The sequence below is a fragment of the Citrus clementina genome, unplaced genomic scaffold (assembly GCF_000493195.1).
Source record: "Citrus clementina cultivar Clemenules unplaced genomic scaffold, Citrus_clementina_v1.0 scaffold_4, whole genome shotgun sequence".
NCBI classification, from domain to species: Eukaryota; Viridiplantae; Streptophyta; class Magnoliopsida; order Sapindales; family Rutaceae; genus Citrus; species Citrus x clementina.
In genome coordinates, this window is record NW_006262274.1 from 24,739,827 (window position 1) to 24,759,791 (window position 19,965).

At 35.6% G+C, this 19,965-nt stretch overlaps 5 protein-coding genes across 7 annotated transcripts in view; 3 read left to right on the forward strand and 2 right to left on the reverse strand.

Moving 5' to 3' along the window:
- LOC18045057 (glycosyltransferase-like KOBITO 1) overlaps positions 1 to 1,576 on the forward strand; it is a 4,605-nt gene extending 3,029 nt beyond the window's left edge. The window contains exons 8-11 of the mRNA XM_006438838.2: positions 193 to 334; positions 494 to 540; positions 730 to 817; positions 996 to 1,576. Coding sequence (XP_006438901.2) covers positions 193 to 334; positions 494 to 540; positions 730 to 817; positions 996 to 1,265 — 547 coding nt within the window. The 3' untranslated portion in view covers positions 1,266 to 1,576. The remainder of the gene's footprint in view (positions 1 to 192; positions 335 to 493; positions 541 to 729; positions 818 to 995) is intronic.
- Positions 1,577 to 2,456: 880 nt separating this feature from the next.
- On the forward strand, positions 2,457 to 3,191 carry LOC18045059. Its single transcript, XM_006438842.2, has 2 exons — positions 2,457 to 2,864; positions 2,947 to 3,191. Exons 1-2 carry the CDS (start codon positions 2,574 to 2,576, stop codon positions 3,103 to 3,105), a joined length of 450 nt encoding a protein of 149 aa, XP_006438905.1. The 5' UTR covers positions 2,457 to 2,573; the 3' UTR covers positions 3,106 to 3,191.
- Positions 3,049 to 6,218, reverse strand: LOC18045060 (pentatricopeptide repeat-containing protein At4g20740). Of its 2 annotated transcripts, XR_002906098.1 has the most exons (3): positions 3,885 to 6,218; positions 3,653 to 3,729; positions 3,049 to 3,135 (listed from the first exon to the last, which is right to left on the reverse strand). XR_002906098.1 is itself a non-coding variant. In XM_006438843.2 (2 exons), the coding sequence occupies exon 1, from the start codon at positions 6,062 to 6,064 to the stop codon at positions 3,899 to 3,901; it is 2,166 nt and encodes a 721-aa protein (XP_006438906.1). In that variant the 5' UTR covers positions 6,065 to 6,218; the 3' UTR covers positions 3,375 to 3,729; positions 3,885 to 3,898. The 2 variants fall into 2 exon arrangements, 1 of the variants encoding a protein (XP_006438906.1); XM_006438843.2 differs by lacking the exon at positions 3,049 to 3,135 and having other exon boundaries at positions 3,375 to 3,729.
- Positions 6,219 to 6,235: 17 nt separating this feature from the next.
- Positions 6,236 to 9,243, reverse strand: LOC18045061. Its single transcript, XM_006438844.2, has 2 exons — positions 8,951 to 9,243; positions 6,236 to 7,781 (listed from the first exon to the last, which is right to left on the reverse strand). Exons 1-2 carry the CDS (start codon positions 9,051 to 9,053, stop codon positions 6,586 to 6,588), a joined length of 1,299 nt encoding a protein of 432 aa, XP_006438907.1. The 5' UTR covers positions 9,054 to 9,243; the 3' UTR covers positions 6,236 to 6,585.
- Positions 9,244 to 10,936: 1,693 nt separating this feature from the next.
- LOC18045062 (protein IQ-DOMAIN 14) lies at positions 10,937 to 13,294 on the forward strand. Of its 2 annotated transcripts, none has more exons than XM_006438845.2 (5): positions 10,937 to 11,307; positions 11,405 to 11,761; positions 11,924 to 12,139; positions 12,221 to 12,352; positions 12,446 to 13,294. In XM_006438845.2, exons 1-5 carry the CDS (start codon positions 11,245 to 11,247, stop codon positions 13,055 to 13,057), a joined length of 1,380 nt encoding a protein of 459 aa, XP_006438908.1. In that variant the 5' UTR covers positions 10,937 to 11,244; the 3' UTR covers positions 13,058 to 13,294. The 2 variants fall into 2 exon arrangements, with proteins under 2 accessions (XP_006438908.1, XP_024042188.1); XM_024186420.1 differs by having other exon boundaries at positions 11,408 to 11,761.
- The last annotated feature ends 6,671 nt before the right edge of the window (positions 13,295 to 19,965 follow it).

Sequence of the window (19,965 nt, forward strand, 5' to 3'; positions counted from 1 at the left end):
TTTTCGGATGGGATTTTTTCCAAGGGTTTTTTTTCCCCCCCCCTTTTTCTTGGGGCCCCCCCTTTTTTCAAGAAAATTGGGTTTTTTTTTTGTTTTAAAACATTTTTTTTTTTTTTTGGGGGGGGGGGGGGGGGTAGGTTCTTTTAACTCTGTCTTGTTTACAACAATAACATTATCTCCTATTGTTGTCAGTGAGGTCAAATTGGATGAGGCTGCTGTTCTACATTATACATATGCGAAATTTTCAGACCTGACCTCGAGACGTGATCGATGTGGCTGCAAGCCTACAAAGGAGGATGTCAAAAGATGCTTCATGCTTGAATTTGATAGATCGGTGAGTTCGGTGCCTTCTATTTTTGCATGTTGTTTATGTTTCTTTTATCTTTTTATTTTTTTCCTTTTCGTTTCTTCTAATGACAAGCTCTGGGGCTTGTTTTAATTTTTTGTGCATTATGAGAACTCTTCCCTTAAGTAAACTTTATATGCATTGCAGGCTTTCATAATTGCTTCAACTGCAACCGAGGAGGAAATGCTAAATTGGTAAATACTTAAAATGCTGAAACTAATTATATCTCTTCCCCATCTTTACATTTTGTTTCAGTTTAAATTTGTTTGTTCCAATGAATTCAAATGCCGTAAGTGATTGAAGATCTGGCATATGCTTTTCTTTGTCTTTTACTGTTCTAATTTGATTAGTAACCAACTGTTTGGCCTTTGTTTCTGTTCTAGGTACAATGAACATGTTGTGTGGGGCGACAAGGACCTAAAAATGAAACTCCTTAGGAAGGGTATTCTAACGCGCATATATTCTCCCATGGTAAGCAGGATAATGGATTAATGGTGTCTTTTAAATAATACTAAGAGGGGGAAGATAATGCAAAAATGATTAAGGCAGAGGGGTGAAATTGAGATTAAAGTGATAATAAAATGGCATAGACATTTGTATCTTGAAATGATAAAGATTCTTTTTTTTTTTTTTTGGGGGTTCAAATCAGGTCATAATACAAGGTTTAAGGGAGTCGGGCGTTTTCAGCTCCGTTATTGCATCTGCCCAGAAAACTCTTTCAAAAGAGAAGTTTTTAGCATCCATTCAAAGTAGTAACTCCTCAAGAGCTGCTGCTTCTGAGTCCCTTCCCTCAAGAAAGGTTGTTCGAAGCAAAGACAGGAAGGTCTTGGATATTGGAGCCGAGTTTTATGAAGAGGCTGTTCCACCATTGCCTCCCCCAGGAATAAATTATGAGCATCTTGTGATAGAAGCGCAATAGTTTACCTGGCATGACTGCTTCCTCTTTCTCCTTCCTGCCCAGAAGGGTAGCCATTTATGACTAAATTTGCTTCGAAGGGAGGAATCAGGAGATGAAAAAAAGAAAGAGTTCGCGGGTACTTCTAGCAATATCCTTCTATCATTCAATTAGTTATTCCCGATCTTTTGCCAAGCGCGGGTGGACATTTTTACAAGAAATTTCTTGGTTATATATCTATTTTGGGCACACCGATGATGTTGTAACCATAAGAATTGATCTGCAGTTCTAATGTATAGAAACCACAGTTATACAGTTGAAGGGGGATTTCGTTTCTTATTGTGGTTAATTTTGTAGAAACGAAAAGGCTGTAGCTAATATATTCTTTGTCCATGAGAATTTGGCAACGTGGCTGTGCTATATGTATATATATATATATATATAACACAGATCAGATTTGTCATCGCTTTGTTTTGTGGGAAGCGTGACCTTGTTTCCTTTTCCAAGTTTGCCTTTGATCTTCCCAAATTTGCTTTTGATCTTTCATGATCGGGCTGCTTGTCTTTCCTAATTAAAACAATAATCAGTAAAGTAAACCGTGAATCCTCTTAATTGCATTGCCAATGAAATGAGAAGAAAACATTACTTACAGGTGCTTTATCATGTTTCGTGACGGACCATCTCTTGTTACTAAAAGAAGATCTGAAGCATGAGCCCCATACTACGGATGCTACTGTTGAAGCATTAACATGGCAGACTTGCCGAGTTCTTATATTATTATTTGCACTGTGAACGATACAATAAACCACCGATTATTACTATTATCTCTTTTGTTCATGCTGTTTCTGAAGCAAAAGTTGAAGTTCAGAAGAGAGATGATGGCCAAATCATGATCTTCAGAAAGGCAGGCGATGTCGAGTGTTAAATGGTCATTACCTTGCTTCTATCACTCGTATGTTACGTTATTATTGTTATTAAAGGAAATAATGGATTATTTGCCCAGACGAAATAAGATTTATATTTCCAAAAGCAACCTAGAAAGTAGAGGGACCTACAAAGTGTGGGGTACGATAAATGAACTAAAGCTTCTTTTCACTGTTTAAAGGCATACAACCGTTTGTTCTTATTTCGCTCGGAATGGATAATTAAAAAGAAGACGCTTTTTTTTTTTTTAAATCTTATTTTTGGAGAAAAAAAGAAAAGATAAAAGGGAAAAAAAAAAAAAAAAAAGGAAGAAGAGGAATAATTGAAAAAATCTCAACGGTAAGTAGTAGTAACTAAGAATCGAGAAAGAAATTAAAGAAGATATTCAATCCTTCCAGAGGCTGCTTCATGGGGAGTCTGCTCATGTTCAACTCAATTTTCGCCACTCCCGCTCGGGCACTCGGCACGGCGGCGGCGGCCCCCAAAGGCAAAGGTGCCTCATTCGGCACATCGCACGTGCAATTCTTCAATCGTGATAGTAGTAGCAGCAGAGGGTCGAACTTGAAGGTGGTGACACGAGCGGGAGCCAGCAGTAGCAGCTACGTGTTCGCTTTCGTGCTCCCTTTATCTTTGCTGGCCCTCACTGTTTTCGCTTCCCTTAAACTCGACGATAAGCTTGAGCGACAATATCTTGAGGAGGTAGGCATATCTTTTCCTTTCTATTTTACATGTTATCAATTAATAACTGTCGACGCTTTTTGATTTGATGATGATGGAGCAGCTTATAATCAATGAAGCAATGAAGGATCAAGAAGAACAGCAGTATGATGAATATGAAGAGGAGGAGGAGGACGACGACGACGATCAAGTTCTCTTGGAGGAGAAATTACTGGAACCTGCGCTTCCACGTACTCGAAACCGGCCCAAGAGGGAAGTTTAGTGGCCTTTCATTTTTCTGTAGTCAATCCTCCTAATTTCAACAAAAAAATTTATTTCATCGATTAAAATATTATTGTTATTATTACTTTTTTTGCCCCTTTTTTAACTAAAGTTTCTACTTTTTAGTTCTAATCTTGTATGCCAGACCAGAATCTTAATCTTATTAGTTAACTAACGACACAATCAATTGAATTCTACAACAAATTTGTAAGCAATTATTTATTTATCAATAACTTTACACAGCAACACTCTCTAATTTCAAGGTGCCTCTGAAGAGACAACCAAAAAGAATGTGGTAATGAATTAATTCCTCAATTATCTATCTTTAACCGCCATATCGGCCCAGGCTCAGCTGCAGAAACCTCTGACAACCTCTAAATTTTCTTCTGCTCCGTATCAAGTCATCAGACCATGTCAATCAATCAACCAAGATTGAATATTGATATTCAGGAATATCTCCCACCCCGAAGCAGGCAATAAGGTTTTAACTTGAAGAAAATTATGCCGAGTGAGTTATGGTAGCAGCAAAGAAAATTATGAACCAGTACCTGGCTTCTAAATCCTGCTGCCTTCTGTGTTGATTCTCTCTCAGAATAGAATTGTCATATAGTATTAAGTTTGCAACCTTGAATTTTCGAAATCAACACATGCCAAAGGGGAAACCAGAAAATACCATACATCAGCTTGTGTTCATTGCAATCAACTTGGAAGTCGGTACAGTCATAGGTGAAAGTAAGATTAGCAGCAAATCAAACTGTAGAAATATTTAAATTAGTGTACCTGGCTTCACGTTTTCAACTTGAGAGCAGTTTACAACCCTTTGCTTTCAACTTGGATTCCAAACCGAAAAACTTCAATCCTGACAGCACTAAGTCTGCTGTCTTTTTCTTCATATGTTCAATTAATATCTCATCATACACAATTGTATTGGCTTCCGTTAGAAGTTTGCGTTCTCCCAAATTTGTAAAAACTTTCCTTGCCTCTTCCAATGTCCCATGCTTGCACATACCAGAGATAATGGCAGAACATATAACTTCATTGGGAGGGCAACCCTCTTGCGTCATCTCATTTAGCACTTCTATTATCTTCTCTGCTTCACCGGATCTACAAACATGGAGAATTGTAAGTGCGTACTTAAATTCTGTGGGCCCACTTGCAACATTCCCTAAGCAATCACGAACTAGCATCATCGCTGCATCAATCTCTCCAATTTTGCAGAGGCCTTTAGTTAGACAATTATATGCAGCAACAGAAGGAACCTGATACATCTCAATTATCTTGTTATGACATTCACATGCCTCCAGGATTTCCCCACTTTCAACGTGGCACTGTATTGCAATACTAAAAGACAAAGAATTGACCTCCAAATTCAAACCCCTCATCTCGCCAAAGAGATATAATGCTTTCTTCACCTCCCCTATCTCAAGGAGAGCCCCCATAAGTATATTGTAAATTGGAACACTGCTATAACCTTTCCCTTTTAACTCTTCAAACACATCCAAAGCCATCATTATCCTTTCCTCCTTTCCAACCAGAAACTCAAAAAACTTTTCAAGATCAGCAGCTACAGAAAACTTCAACTTCTCCGTTTGAGCAAGCAACTTAAAGAAGTTATCCATCCTCCCCATTTCTGCACAACAAACCAACAATGGATTCACAGTCGAAAAGTCCGGGGCAAGATCATCTTGAACTGTAACTTCAAAGAGCTTATAAGCTTTATCAAACTGCTTCACCCTACACAATCCTCCAATGATTGAATTATATATCCCCAAATCTGCCCTATACCCTGAATCAACCAAATCCTTCAACAAATCACAAGCCTTCCCGACCTTTCCCTCTCCCACAAGCCCTTCAATCAAAACTCCATAAATTGCTCTGTCAATCAAAATCCCATTCTCCTTCATTTCCCTAAACAACTTGTACCCTCTCACCACCCTCCCTCCTTTACACAACCCCATAATCAATGTCACATATGCCATCACATCCGCCTCAACCAAATCTTTCTTCATTTCCTCCCACACACGCAAACATGCATCCAAATTTCTCTCCGCAGCCAACACCCTAATCATCGCAGTGTATGCAAAGACATCAGGTTTACACAGATTCCTCCTCATTTTCTCCAAAATCTCTAACATTTCCGCAATCCGCCCTGCCTTGCAAAGTCCCTTAATCAAAATCATGTAAGTAACACTCTCCTCAACCAACCCATGTCCTTTAAATTCCTCGTAAACCGATAATGCTAAGTCTAAACAATTTGTCTTAACTAATGCATCCATGATTTTATTATACAAAAAAACCCTGGGCAGAATTCCAAATTTTTTCATTTTTTGATACACATGAAATACTCTGAGTCCTCTGTTACAATCAGCATGCATTCTAATTAAAATCTCAAACTGCTTCTCAGTCGGTGGCTTACCTTGCGAGTCCATCAGCTCGGGGACTTGATCAGCTGCACGAAACAAGTTGTTCCGAGACAAGCAGTAAGCCAAAGCGTTGTACGAAGCGAAGTTATGCTTATATCCCTTCTGTTTACCCGCCCAGTGGAAGAACTTGGAGGCGAGTGTAGGGTTATTTTCGACTTTTAGCACCTCTGCCACGAGGTCGGGAGTGACGCGGCGGAGTTTGCTGAGCTCGGTCACGACCCGCGGGCCCCAATGGAATTGGTTCTTGTGGAAGGCGTCGGTAATGAAGCGGGCAATGGGTGAGAGGTGGCGTTGGAGTTGAAAGGTTTTGGGATCGGACGGTGGAGATTGAGTTTTTTGACTGGGGAGGTAGTGTGGGTCCCATTTTTGGACATTGAATGGCTGTGATTGGTGGGGCTCAGACGTGGAGTTTGGATTTCGGAGAGATTGACGGTTGGAGAAGAAGCCGCCATAGACAGTGGGTCGATTTTGGGAAGGCTTGCGGTGGCCGTAGAAGAAGTAGGGTTTTGGCGGTCGTTGCGGGGTTTGTGGCGGCATTTCCGGTTAAACCAACTCTCCTTGTTTTTAGAGACCAGAATAATGCTGATATTCGAACAGTAGCAAGCAGCCGAGGGACAAAAGGACGACATGTCATACATAAGTAAAAGTTTAGTAACTTATTTTCTATATGCTGCAATAGTAAACTACATGCCATATAAATTCTACAAATTTGTACGAGATGTTCAAGCGTTCTACCATCATTCTCGATCTCAATTAATTTATATAAGCGGAACAGAATAGTATGACTTCCCCTCTACACTTCCACGAGTGACAGGGCATTTGTTTTTATTTACATTTTTATCGGTTCTGGTGTGAAAAAATTGCACACATAATTAGCCCCTATCAAGGGCAATAAACAAAAAACAAAAGATGGAAAAAAACAAAAAAAACACAGCTTGATGATTTCTGCAGAATCAGCTTCACAAAATGCCATCCACAGACGAGGGTCACTACATCAATGATAATCAGCTGGGTTACAAATGCCTAATACACATCACGGGATAGTGACTAGTGACTACTCAAGTGCAGAACTGCATTCTCTTGTTAGTATTTTTGCTTCTCCAAAATTCTTCAGTTTGATTATAATCCTGCTGGTATCCGGAGCTCTTGTAGCCACTGAGATGAGAACCTTCCCTCTTCCTGCAACTCCTGCTCCAGGCTCCCCGATTTCCACCACTTCTTTCAAATTCCAAACGTTTTGGCCCATTATTTTGATTGACCCACGGTTTCCAACCCCTCGAATCACCCCCATTAGCTCTCCATCCTCTATTCCAAGCATTGCCCCTCAATTCCACATCTGTAGGAGGCCTAGTGCATTTTGAAAAGTTGGGGTTCCAAGGATTGTCACCTGTATTCTGCTTCCAGGACTTCTGCTGGCTCCAACACTCAGAATTATTCCCTGAATCACCCCATCCTTTATTATCCTTTACAGGGTCAACACTCTGACAGCTTCGCTCCCAAGGATTGCCATGATCTGCCCCCTGGTTCAATCCCCATAATTTATCACCATAACTTCCCCCGGTACATTTCTTTACTGGTTCATTTCCCTGACTACAGCTACGCTTCCAGGGATTATCATCATCGTTTGATTTCTTTGCATCATTGCTATTACTATTATCGTCCCCCTGCTTCCAGCCCCGTATTTTATCCTTTACAACATCATTTCCCTGAGTAAAACTGCTCTCCCAGGGATTGTGACCCTTTTTTGAACTTCTCAAATCACCATTACTGTTATCCCACTGATTCCAGCTCTGTGCTTTACCCTTCAAAGCTCCATCAACCTCCTTATTATTGGTACACTCCCAAGGGACAATACTAACAGAATTTCCATTGCACTCTTTCTCGGGAATAGATGCTAAGTTTCTCAACCTTTTGAATCGACGCCAAACCTTAGGATCTTTTTCTCCATCATCAGGAGCAAAGTACACAGATTCTAGGTCCGTAATCAGTTCAGGATCAATATGAGCATTCCAGTTTATTTCATCAATGTAAATATCTGGATCAGGGAGAGATATGTGACAGGGGAAGTCGTTGATATGTGCCCAAAACCGTTCTTTTGCATTTTGAAATGCTTCTTTGCCAGCTGAGTCATCCCAATTTAGTACACTCTCGTTGTACATAAACTTCTGAGTATCCACAATCTTCTGCCATGGTACCTTCCCAATTGAAGCACAGAATTTCTTCTCCCATATAGGTATCCCATCATTGCAAAACCCTGTTAAGGTTAGAAATGCATAAGAAACAAGAATCTAAAGAAAAATTATCGTTGAAAAAGCAAATAAAGATCATACAGGCAAAAGAGAATAGCATGGCCACCTATTATTTAGAAATCCTATAAAGGACCCCAAAAAACAAAATTCCCATTTAATTATCTAGCCACCCATAAAATGTTGGTATGATAAAGCCTCTTTCTTGTACAAAGACACAGAGAATGGAACTGACCAGCATAATGAAAAAGAATGAAATAAACATGGCTTCACTATCATTTCATGATAAATTAGGAAGAAAGCGAGTATCAACATAATTGCACACCAATTTTGTACCTATTTTGCATAAGAAACCACACCAAATGTATGCAAAGCAAAAGGGTGACTGCTGACAATCCAGAATATAATGCCATCAATGCACTTTAAGAAACTGTAAAGCTAGGTCTTCCACCCAATTAACATCCAAAGAAAAGAGACAATTGATTTTAAGCCATATAGTACATTCAATCATGAAAACAGATCACGTAGCCAAAATTTACGGCATTTAAGACACCAGACACTCTCTTACAATCAAACATTAATCAAGTTGAAGAAACCTAGCAAACAACACTTGTATATTGCTTAAATAACAATATGCAGAGATAAAGATGGAAGTAATGCTAGTGCTATCAATCCAGTACATTTTACACATTACTGCATGGCAACACAACTTGAGATGAAAATACACTATTATATACTACTTCCAATCAACATTTACACTGATATTTATTTCAAATAATCACACAAATAATGTCCATTTCACAAATAACTTAGAAAAACATACAAGTACAGTAATTAGCAGTTGCCCCTTACAATTCTACGAAACAAACCAACCCTACAATGGGATAAAGACAATCAAAATTACATAATTTGAATTCTATTCACTCTTTGAACAATGCAATTAGTTTTCTTTTCTTTATCATCCAATCTATTCCCCGAATTCAATCCCATATTGATTTCAAAATTTCCAATCTTTGCAAACAAATTTCACAAAAACTACCGACGCAATCATCAATCTTACCTTAAACCCATCAAGGAATATCAATATAACAACACTTCTAAACAACCCAACACAAGAAAAACAAACAAGAAGAAAGACCAAATCTAGAAAATTTACATTAATTAAAAAGCGATATACCTGAAGAAGAAGGCTCATTGTCAAATGAATATAAAGGAGGCGTCTTTGGCGATCTCTGTCGATAGAAAAATCTACGATGGGGTCGATTTCTCCAATTACCCATCGCAGTTCTATGCGCCAAAAAAAAATTGAAACTTAAAACTTTTTTTTTTTAATTTAATTCATAAAATTAGATTCGTACGAGAAAGGACTCCGTAAAAATAACGAAAGGAAAAAAGGAATCGAACAGTTAAAATTTTAATTTTGCACGAGAGAAATATCTAATTACAAATGAGACTCTTGAGTTAGGCCCATGTTTGATCACTTGCAAGCTGAAGCGACAACGGCCCCTGTTCCACAATTTAAAGACGAGTGAGGTTTTGAAGACAATTAACCGACATGACGTCCCGAGCACGTCCCACCTACTAGTAAAAGCTTTTATGAAGTCGTAAACATGTTAAACGACATATCATTCCACGGCGGCCTTATGTATTTCTTCCGTTTATCCCAAATGCATCATCCTTCAAAGTTCAAACTTAATGTGATGTAATTTAGTCAATCAAAACTTGTATGTAATTTAATTTTAAAATGGTAAGGCCTATAATTTTTTTATTTTATTTTTCATATGACAAGTTTTTATTTGACGGTTTCATGCGAATCTCATCTAAGTATTTTTTTAATAATTTCGCATAACTTTTATGAGTTCAAATTTTTTTGTTTTCTTTGTCTTCTTAATACATTGCTGTTAAATGTTTTGGTCCACATAGTTTTGTTTTCATGTGGGACAGTCGGCAGGAACTAGAACGAGACATGGGGCTGTCGAGTAAGTTTATGTATATCTTGATCATTTTGTTATGTTGCTCAACAAGTCAATTACTCTTCAGATGAAGGCTTGTACCAGAAAACTCATCTCAACATACTGATGAATTAATATATCCAGCTCCAGCTGGTGCCCATTGAGGCAATTGCTTCTTGATGTTCCTGCAGGGAAACGTGGATATGTCGATTGTGCTGCATCTTTCAAATTGAATGAGGTTTGCCCTTCGCAAATATGGTTGCGTTAAAACAATAGCACTCCTAAATGATCTGTGCAACATTCAATATATAGGAAATGGCCATCTACCCGAAGAAGCTAAGAAAGTGTATGCAGTGATCTGATCAGCGTGTACAGTACAATGATATATGAGGACAATTCAACAGCTGTCGTTCTCCCTTACAAAGCACGGCTGCTTTGTTTTCATCTCCACATTCTCTTATCATTTTCCACATTTCTGACACCCCCCACCACTTTCCTCAATAATAATAGCCCCCCATATATTTTCTCTCCTTCGTGTACTTTAATTTTTTTGTGGAATAGTTTAATGTTTCTTTCGATAAAGATAGATATGTTTATACACCCTCACTCATCAACTCTAGCATCCACACTTCAAACGTGGAACCTATCTGACGTTCGGTTCGGTTCGGTTCGGTTCGGTTTGGCTAAAAATAAAAAATGGCACCCATAAAAGAATCATTGGTTCCGGTCGAGGCCTCATCACTTGTCATGGGATGCTCTTGCATGCTATATTTTTATCAGTCGAGGGTAGAGTTGCAATTTCGCACCCAACAGACATGTTCAAATGTCTGTTGGAATTGAGAAAAAGTAAGGTGGGAAAAAGTGCGGGAGGCCCCATGAAGTTCAACAGCATTTTATTTTACTTTTATGTTCCCTTTTTTCATAATTCTGAGTTCTCTCTTCTCTTCATGAATACAAAATGGATACTTGATGATATTTTATATGCATTTGCTTTGGTTAAAGGCCCACAAGCTGAAAAGATGATGAAACTCATCATAGAAAAGATGAAAAAAAATATGTATGTATGAATGAATTATTGAAATGATATTAGAAACATTACCAGTACCAGCTGGATTATCATCACAGACCTATGACTTTTTAACAATCTTTTTGGGGTTAGTGGTTTCAGTTGTTCACGAAAAAGTCTGAGGTGGAACCTTATCACTATCAGTCTTGGTATTTGTTGCAATAAACAATGGCTGATCTGAAATTAACGCAAATCCTCTCAAATTCATGAAACCATAATTTTCTTTTTTTAAACAAAGTTTCCAAAGAAGTAGATCTTTGTGAACCTGTGATTCTTGCTTCAGTCACTGAATCAACACTATATTTCAGGAAAAGGGGTAAAGTTTTTGGACTGCGTTATTTCCACATTCTACAATGATATAGATAAAGCATTCTGCTTTGGTATTCTGATGGGACATAAGCAAAGTTCATTTACAACCTCTTAAGTGTAACGAGCGAGTAATGTTTCTGCAATATGGCTAAGAAGAACAGCTGGTTCAGTCTAGTAAGGAGATTATTTATTTCAGACCCTGAAAAGGTAGTTGTTTTCACTTGTTATGTTTTCTTTTTCTTTCTTCAAATCAAATCAATGTTCAGTTGCATGGACAAGATAGTGATGTTGTGATTAGCAACAGAAGGAAAAGAGAGAGAGATGCATTTTTGGAAGGCTAAGGATCAAAAGCTTTGCCTCTATTGCGGCAGCGACACCACTGCCGTCGAATGACAGAACAGCTGTGATTGAAGCAGAGGAAGAGCAGAACAAGCATGCTGTATCTGTAGCCATTGCCTCCGCTATAAAAGCCGCCCACGTTGCAGCTGAGGTTGTAAGGCTTACTGGAACGCCTCAATCAACCAATGGATGCGAAAGACAGGTAGAAGAAGACTCATCAATTGAAATTAAATTGGATGTTGCTCAATCACCACATCAATGTGAGAAGGAGATCCGCCAACTTGCAGCCACAAGGATTCAATCTATTTTCCGAGGTTACCTTGTAAGTTTTTTTGTTTAATTTTTGACCTTTTCTTTCAGCATACATTTGCAAATTCACACTCTTTTACGTAATTGTCAATCGTCAGTGCTTCTTACTTAAATCAGTCGATTAAGTTATCGTAAACTACACACTTTGGCAAATTCATGTGGGAGAGTGTTGTAGGCCAGGAAGGCATTGAGGGCGTTGAAGGGCATAGTGAAGCTGCAAGCACTTATCCGGGGCAGGAATGTGAGACGCCAAGCATTCACTACTCTCAAGTGCTTGCAGTCCATTGTGAATATCCAGTCACAGGTGTGCGCGAAGAGATGCCAAAAGGCTGGCAGTTGGCATTATGATGAAAACAAACAGCTGCAAACTTTGAGAGACAAGATAATTAAGGTCAGTATGGGAAAAATCATTAAGTTGATGCACCACTGATGCTGAGCTCTCACTTAGTAGCTTAAGCTTTTGAATGTTCAGATGGACTCGAGCTGCCAAAGGAGGTGGGACGACAGCACTTTGACAAAGCAGGAAGCAGACGCGATGTTTCTTAGCAAGAAAGAAGCTGCTATCAGAAGAGAGAGGATCAAGGAATATGCGTTTAGCCACCGGGTAATTAATTTTAACTTCTTACGCTGGTCCATCTTCGTTTTCTTTTGGGTTTGCATATTGAAAATTACACTGAAGGAAGGGAAATTTGTGTAGAAGTCAGCTGATTCAGAACAGAACAAGGTTAATGGAAGATGGAGATATTGGTTAGAGCAATGGGTTGATACCCAAGTCAGGAAAAGTAAAGAACTTGAAGATTTGGATTCAATTTGGACAACTTCAAATGGAAATCCTAGAGAAGAATATAGGGGGAAAGGACTTAGATTGAAAAATCTGCAGACAAAATACCACATTGACGGATTGGATTCTCCGGTATTATTTTCGAGAAGATCACTTCACAGGAAGCAAAATTCACTTGGAGATGAAAAATCTTTTGCTAGCTCTCCTGTTGTTCCGACTTACATGGCCGCAACAGAATCGGCCAAGGCAAAAGCAAGATCAATGAGCTCACCAAAGATAAGACCTGGAACATTTGATTCTTATTCTGAAAGCTATTCGCCTTGCAAGAAAAAGCTGTCTTTGATGTCTTCGCTTACAAGTGAAGTGCCAAGTTATAGTAACATTGGCAGGCCTAGTGCATATCAGCAAAGGTCTCCAAGCTTGAAGAATGTTCCAGGTCCTATTAAATCAAGCAGGACGGCAAAGGACCTCAGCTTTGATTCAAAATGCTCATTGCTGAACTGGGATCGACAAAGCGCCTTCAGATAGATGATCTTGCATTGTGGTTGATTAATTACTTAAATTTGTTGGCTTGATATTTGGAAGTTTTTGTGTATTGAGGAATAACAATCTGAACGGTTTTAACGGTTGCATAACATGCATTTTACTCCTACATCAAATCATTAACATTTCATTTACATGCAGAGCATTCCAGCATTAAATTTTAAGTCTGCTCAAGAGCAATATCCCAGCTGTTACATTTCATGTTCCCAAGAATCAAATATAAACGACACCTTTTGAATTGTATATTCATGATGTTGCTCCCTCATCAACGTCATGAAGATTTGGCCGCTGAAAAAATGCTATGTTCAGCTGCATGATGCCCATTTGGACTTCAACAAATAAAATGGGCTCTGAGTCCATGATTTAGCCCAACCCACCTTTTAAAGGGCCTAAATGTAACATCTTTATCCACATGGAGTAGTGATTTTTTAGCCCCTCAACATATGGCACCAGCTCCAACTTTTCAGTTAACCCTATTAAAAATTTTAAATTATTATTTATCTCTCAAGATATCCCACCTAATCCTGAATTTACTCTTATTATAATTTTTATCTTTTTTTCCCAACACCCATTATAAAATCTATTTAAAAAAAATCCATAATCACTATAATCTCTCTCTTTCTTTTTAAAGGTTTTATCCACCACTTTTATAACCATTAAAAAAAAAAGATCTAATACTTCTTCATCATCCTCGATTGAGTATTGTAAATTAATTTCTTCTATGATTACAAAAATAAAATAGACAATATTTGGAAAGAGATAATAACTTGAAAAGTTAAAAGAAATTGGGGTTTAAGAAATTGGATAAGCTAAATTATATATTAATAGAAATTATCGTGTGAGTACATTAAATGATTAAAGGTTATTTAATCTTTTAAGTCATTTCATACAAAGATAAATAAATATTAGGATAAAAATTATTAGTAGGGGCTGATGAAATATAATGAGGATCAAATATCACAACTCCATATCAGAATTCTACAATAAATACACTTTAAAGGGTCACAATATCAACTTATGGGAACATATTAACAAGTTCAAGGGAACAAAGACTTAAAAAAAAATGAATACAATTTAAGGGATTTTTTTTTTAATCAACCCTAGTTGACCTAGGCTGCCTCTATCCTTGATTTTGAACAAACTGCGGTGTAAATTATGAGGTGAAAATGTCAAATTGCAATAGAGAAGAACTACTAATTACATACAAATCCCCTCATTATCTTCATACTAAAAAATTCCCATTGTAAGTTTTTGTATAGTCTTTGAGAACAATTAATAGATGTCGCTAAAATTCAAATGATGAAAACACTTTATGACATTGACTAGTGGCCACCTTCTTGATTACAACAATAGAGAAGAACTACTAAAATTCAACAGCAGAAAGAAATTTGGGACCAAAAAAGCATTAACTAGTGGGCACTAAATTTTGTATGGTCATTGTGAACTGCCAAGAAGTATCTGTCACACACATTGACACTACAATAAAAATAAGTTTTCAAGCAACTGAGCAAATGCTTTTCAATTGAAGTAAAAGCAAAGCAAAAGTTGGTCATCGGCCACAAGAGCTAGCATGGAGGGTCTAATAAATTCAAATTCAATGACTAAATATTTGATCGTAACCTGATTAATAACATAATTGAGAAAATAACGCAATTGACCTTGTTAAAACAAAGTAATGGGGTTTAAGATTTTAAATTAATGTTCACACTGATATTTTTTTTTTTTCTTGAAAGACAAAATGTGTATTCAAACCACCACAGTTGTAATCAAGAAGGTGTTTAATAAGATCTTGGTCATTGGAAATGGACCTAACCAACCAATTATACATAGGCAGCACATGAATTTTCTGAATATTTGTGCTGTGGCCGACAATTATAGCTTACACAACTTAATTTTGACTCGTGTGAGAGAGAAAAAAATTTAATGTTGATGGCGAAGAGATTCTAAAAGAAGCAAATTATAAAATAATCGAATATGTCATTCGTGTTTGATACAATTAATTAGGGATGGCGAAAAAGTCCGATATGATTTTTGGCTCGATTAGCTCGATCCTAATTTTGAGGGTTTTGTCCTAAATTTAAGGGTAAAAAATAGGGCTATGATTTAAAAAATAAAGGTCTTATTAAATTAGGGCTAGGGTTAGGGCTTTATATAATCTGAACTGACCCGACCCGACCCTGACCCTAATTTAGTAACAATTTTATATACTTAAATTGTTTTCAAACTTTTTTTTTATAGGTAAAATTCTTGAAAGTGAAATTTTTACCGGAAAAGAATTTGTGGATGAAGAAGAATGTGGCCAGCAAATTTTGGAGTATTTTTTTTTTTAATGTTGGGTTATGAATTGTAGCTTTTATTAAACCAATGAACTCATTGTTTAAATTGTGGACTTATGGTATTGAGTTGTGTGTTTTTATTTTATTTGTTAAATTGATGAACTCTTTGGTTAGATTGTGGAATTAAATTTTGTGTTAATTGATGAACTTTTTATTTATATTTGGTTATTTATATAATTTATGGTTAAGATGTTGAGTAGAGCAATTTTTATATTTATGTTACCTTAAATAAGTTTCAATTTTTTTTAAAATTTTAACATATTAGGGAATTTAAATTTAAATTATTTAAATATAAAAAAAATTGGTAGGGCTCATACTTTTTCAGAGCTCGACCCTGACCCTTTTAGAGTCGGGTCAGGCCCGACCCGAAGGTGAAACAATAAGACTTTTTGTAGAGTTAGGGCTCTTTAGTTGTGTTATAGGGTCGGGCTCAAGCTTGGCCTGACCCGACCCTGACCCGATAAATTACCAACCCTACAATTAATCCTTGAGATAACATATCCAACTCTAAATGTTTGTTCATACTTCACCGTTTTAAGGCAATCGTCAATTTCAAACTTGTAAGACACTAAGGTGACGTTTGTTTTTTAACTTAATGACTTAAAGTGACTTAACTTAATTAATTAAGTTAATTATAGTTGTTTGTTTTTATAACTTAATGAGACTTCTTAGATAATTTTACTTAATAAAATAAGCTAATTTTTTTAGTTTTTTACTTAATGGAGAAATCTGAATTAAGTCAATTACTTGCTAATGTAAAAAATATCAATGTTTTATAATTTATTTTTTATGTCTATCCCAAAACTCACCCATAGATATTTACTCCACATAAAAAAATATCTGTTTTTTCTTTCTTATATTATATACGATAAAATTTAAAATTTATGGTATTTTATATATTAAAATTCTAAAATAATTATGTATTCACTTGAATATAATTTTATTTATAAATGTTAAAATATTGTGGTATTTAATATATTATTTATTTGACATTCAAATTTAATAAGGATGCAAATGTAAAAGTACATATTTTCAGCTTTTTAAGTTGAAAAAAAATAAACAACTTAATATTTATTTTTCGAGATTCAAACGAAAAAACAAACATATTATTCAGATTCAGACATTCAAACATATTCAGAATTCAGACTAATTAAGGTATACTTAGATTTCAGATAAAAAAAACAAACGCCACCTAAGACTCCTCCTTTTAATTCTATTAAATTTAGAAAACGACCCTTCTTATATATATAATTAAGACTTGGATTATGGCGACATTCAAAGTTTGAGAGGGACATGTGGTAGTGCTAGTGTTGAATTGGGCCCTTATAGTTTTAGTGTGTTTTAGAGTCAAGACGATTTTGATTGCTTCGATTTAGTTTATACTACAATTTTTTATGGCAATGGCTCAAATGAATCCAACCAAGCAAATTGGCTAAAACCCTAATTTTACATCATGCACGATCTCCCAGGGCATGTCAGCACTATTTGTACATAAATAAAATCCGAAATTTTGAAAAGACTCAAATAGTCCTTTTTGATTTTTTAGCTTGCTATAAAAGACGAGCATTATTATTGTTTTTTTTTTTTTCATCTTTTTGGCATTTCGTTACTTATTCTTTCGTGCAAATTAAAAATATTGATCTTATTTGTGTATCTATCGAAGAGTCAATTAGCTACAACATGTGGTGAAGATCAATCATAACCCTAGAGACTGAGTAAAGAAAATGTGCTGGTGATGGGCATATGGGATGAAAAAGGAAGCTGTATATATGCTTACCAGCATGAGCATATTTCTATTGTGCTTATTTATATTTCAGGATAAAATAATAATTAATTCCACATGCATTTGGTGGCTTACAAGTTGTGGAAAAATTGTCATTATTTTGAAAGCTATGGTATATTGAAACCACCAGAGGTCCTTCTCAGAAAAGAAAAAAAAAAAAAGTATATTCAAGAGGTCGCGATTGATAATCTTGAATTCCCAACATTTTTCATTGGAGTTAGACCTAACAAGCAAACGTAACTGGGAAGCACGAACATATGTGTACATGGACCCAAAAAAAACTTATGCGTGTTAAATTTGACTGGGATTGTTCAAAAGTGCATCCGTACCCAGATATTGGTGGGAGTTTAAGACAAAGCTTGAAATTGAGGCCAACTTGTAGTAAATGAAATATATTCAAAGGTTGAAACGTTTCTAGTTTTGAAAAATTAGGACCATGTCGCTATTCTTTCCGAACTGTACGGCGTGCATGATTCATAACACTCAAGCTTAAAATGATTACTAGAGTAATGGCTAGCTCAACGTCCGAGTCAATGCAACGACATCTAAATGATCGAAAAATTCATGATCAACATCCAACGTTTATTACTTCATGTTAAATAAGTAATTACTCAGTCTAATAAAAGCTTAATTAAGCTAATGGCGAAAGATATGAGACATTCTAACGCAACTGAGAATCGTTGGCGTTTAATACTGAATACCATTCGACACCTCTTGTCATGACTCATGAGAGGGACTTTACATGAAGCTGCATGCATTATTGTAATAACTTTACATTAATAATAGCTATTGATAGTAGACAATCAACGGTAGCAAACAGAAGAAGAAAAGTTGTTGTTGTTGTTGTAATTATTATCACCACATGCATGGGTGATGGCCGATGGGGATATGAAGAAGAAGCATCATTTATGGATCGCCTTTTTTTTTTTGTTTTTTGGTTCTTTATTTTTATTTCCTACTTGAAGATTCCACATACTTTTAATTGAATGTGGCTAGCTTATCATCATTAGTTTCTTTTTCTTTGATCTTTTTCTCTTTCATTTTATCGAGCCAATCAATCCTTTCGATGATTTTTATAAACCTTCAATCTTCTAGAGGCAATGTTTTAAATGCCACTTTAGAAATCAATAATTATTATCGTCTCACGATTTCAAATGTATATTCGACTTAAAGGGTGTGCATAATTTTAAAGTTATTTTTTTAGAGATTAAAGTAAGATTAAATTCTATTAACCCTTAAGCTTAATTAAATTTTTAGGTCAAATAGTTACTCAACATAATATTATAATATATTTACTTAAAAAGTCTTTGTGGGGGGAGATGGACTTCGTACAAAGTAGTAACTCAATTCACAAGTCAGATTTTAATGGTATCTCAACTCTTTTAGGCTAGGAATGCTAATCGGTACCATCTGTTTCGGGGTTTGCTATTACTAAATCCACACCAGTAAAAAGTTAAAATTACCAAACTTGCTCACAATTTGCAGCAAGTTTTATTTTAAATTAAAAAAAAAAACTTTGTTGCTATAATTTTAATAATTACTAGATCCACTTGTAACCCATAGTAGATTTTTTACGGAATTTTCATTTAAAATCACAAATATCAATTTTTTTCTTTAATAATACATAAAACCCTAAATTATATAATCCAAATTCTAAATTTTTAGCAATAGCATAAAAAATCCACATATAATACTCAATTCTAGCTTTTATAAATGTAAATAAGAAATTAAAATTTCGACATTAAAACAAATTCACAAAATATATTAATCTAACACAAAATATTTCTATTGTAGGCAAATCACCATCACTAATATCAATGCCTTACTCCATCTTTTAATTAGTATACAAGTATTGTCAACAGTATAAAAAAAATATGTTTTGTACAACTACCGCTACAATTAATTAAATAAATAAAAACCCAACTTTAGTAAGTAATCATTAGGTTCAAATTATTAAAACAAAATAAAACAACTCAATAAAATTAAAATAAAATATCAATAATATTAAGCTTAAAAATTATAAAATTTATACTTATTAAAAGCTCATTGTGTGTGTATATGAGTGTGTGTGTGTGTGTGTGTGTGCGCGCGCACGCACACGCATAGGTTAGGTTTAAGAATTAGGAACTTTACCTTACATGTATTTATGATTAATTTTTTAATGTAATTTTTACTATTAAAATAAAAAAATACAAATAATTAAAATAAAGAATGGGGGGTTGGTAGACGCCTGCGTGGTGGATTTTTTCTCAATACCAAACCCACATGTAGCCCATAGTAGATTTAATTTTAAAATACTAAACTGGACTGCAACCCGCAAAATTACCCGCAATAAATAGGTTTCTAACGATAAGTTTGGATGAATTGCTGATACGTGGGTAATTTTACCATCCTTACTTTTAGGTCAAGTCAATTTTTTGTCACTCAATATATGGTGCTAAACCTAACATTCAATATATAGCAACTGACTATTTAAAATTGCCAAATCTACGTCTAATAATTTTATGCGTTCTTCTTAGTAATAATTTCGATGACACAATCTTTTTAGGATACAACATATTATCTTAGCTTGAAATGTACTCTTTATTAGTACCATAAAAAATTTCAAAAATAGTTTCTTCGCACCTTAAGTTGTTATCACTCAAATAATTAAACTAATTTTAGGTCAGCTAATATAACTTACTAGCCGCCTCAAGAACATTGAAAGTTTAAAAAATTAAAAAATTAAAACTTTGTCATCTCTTGAAACTTTTGATGCCGAAAGTAATTTTTTA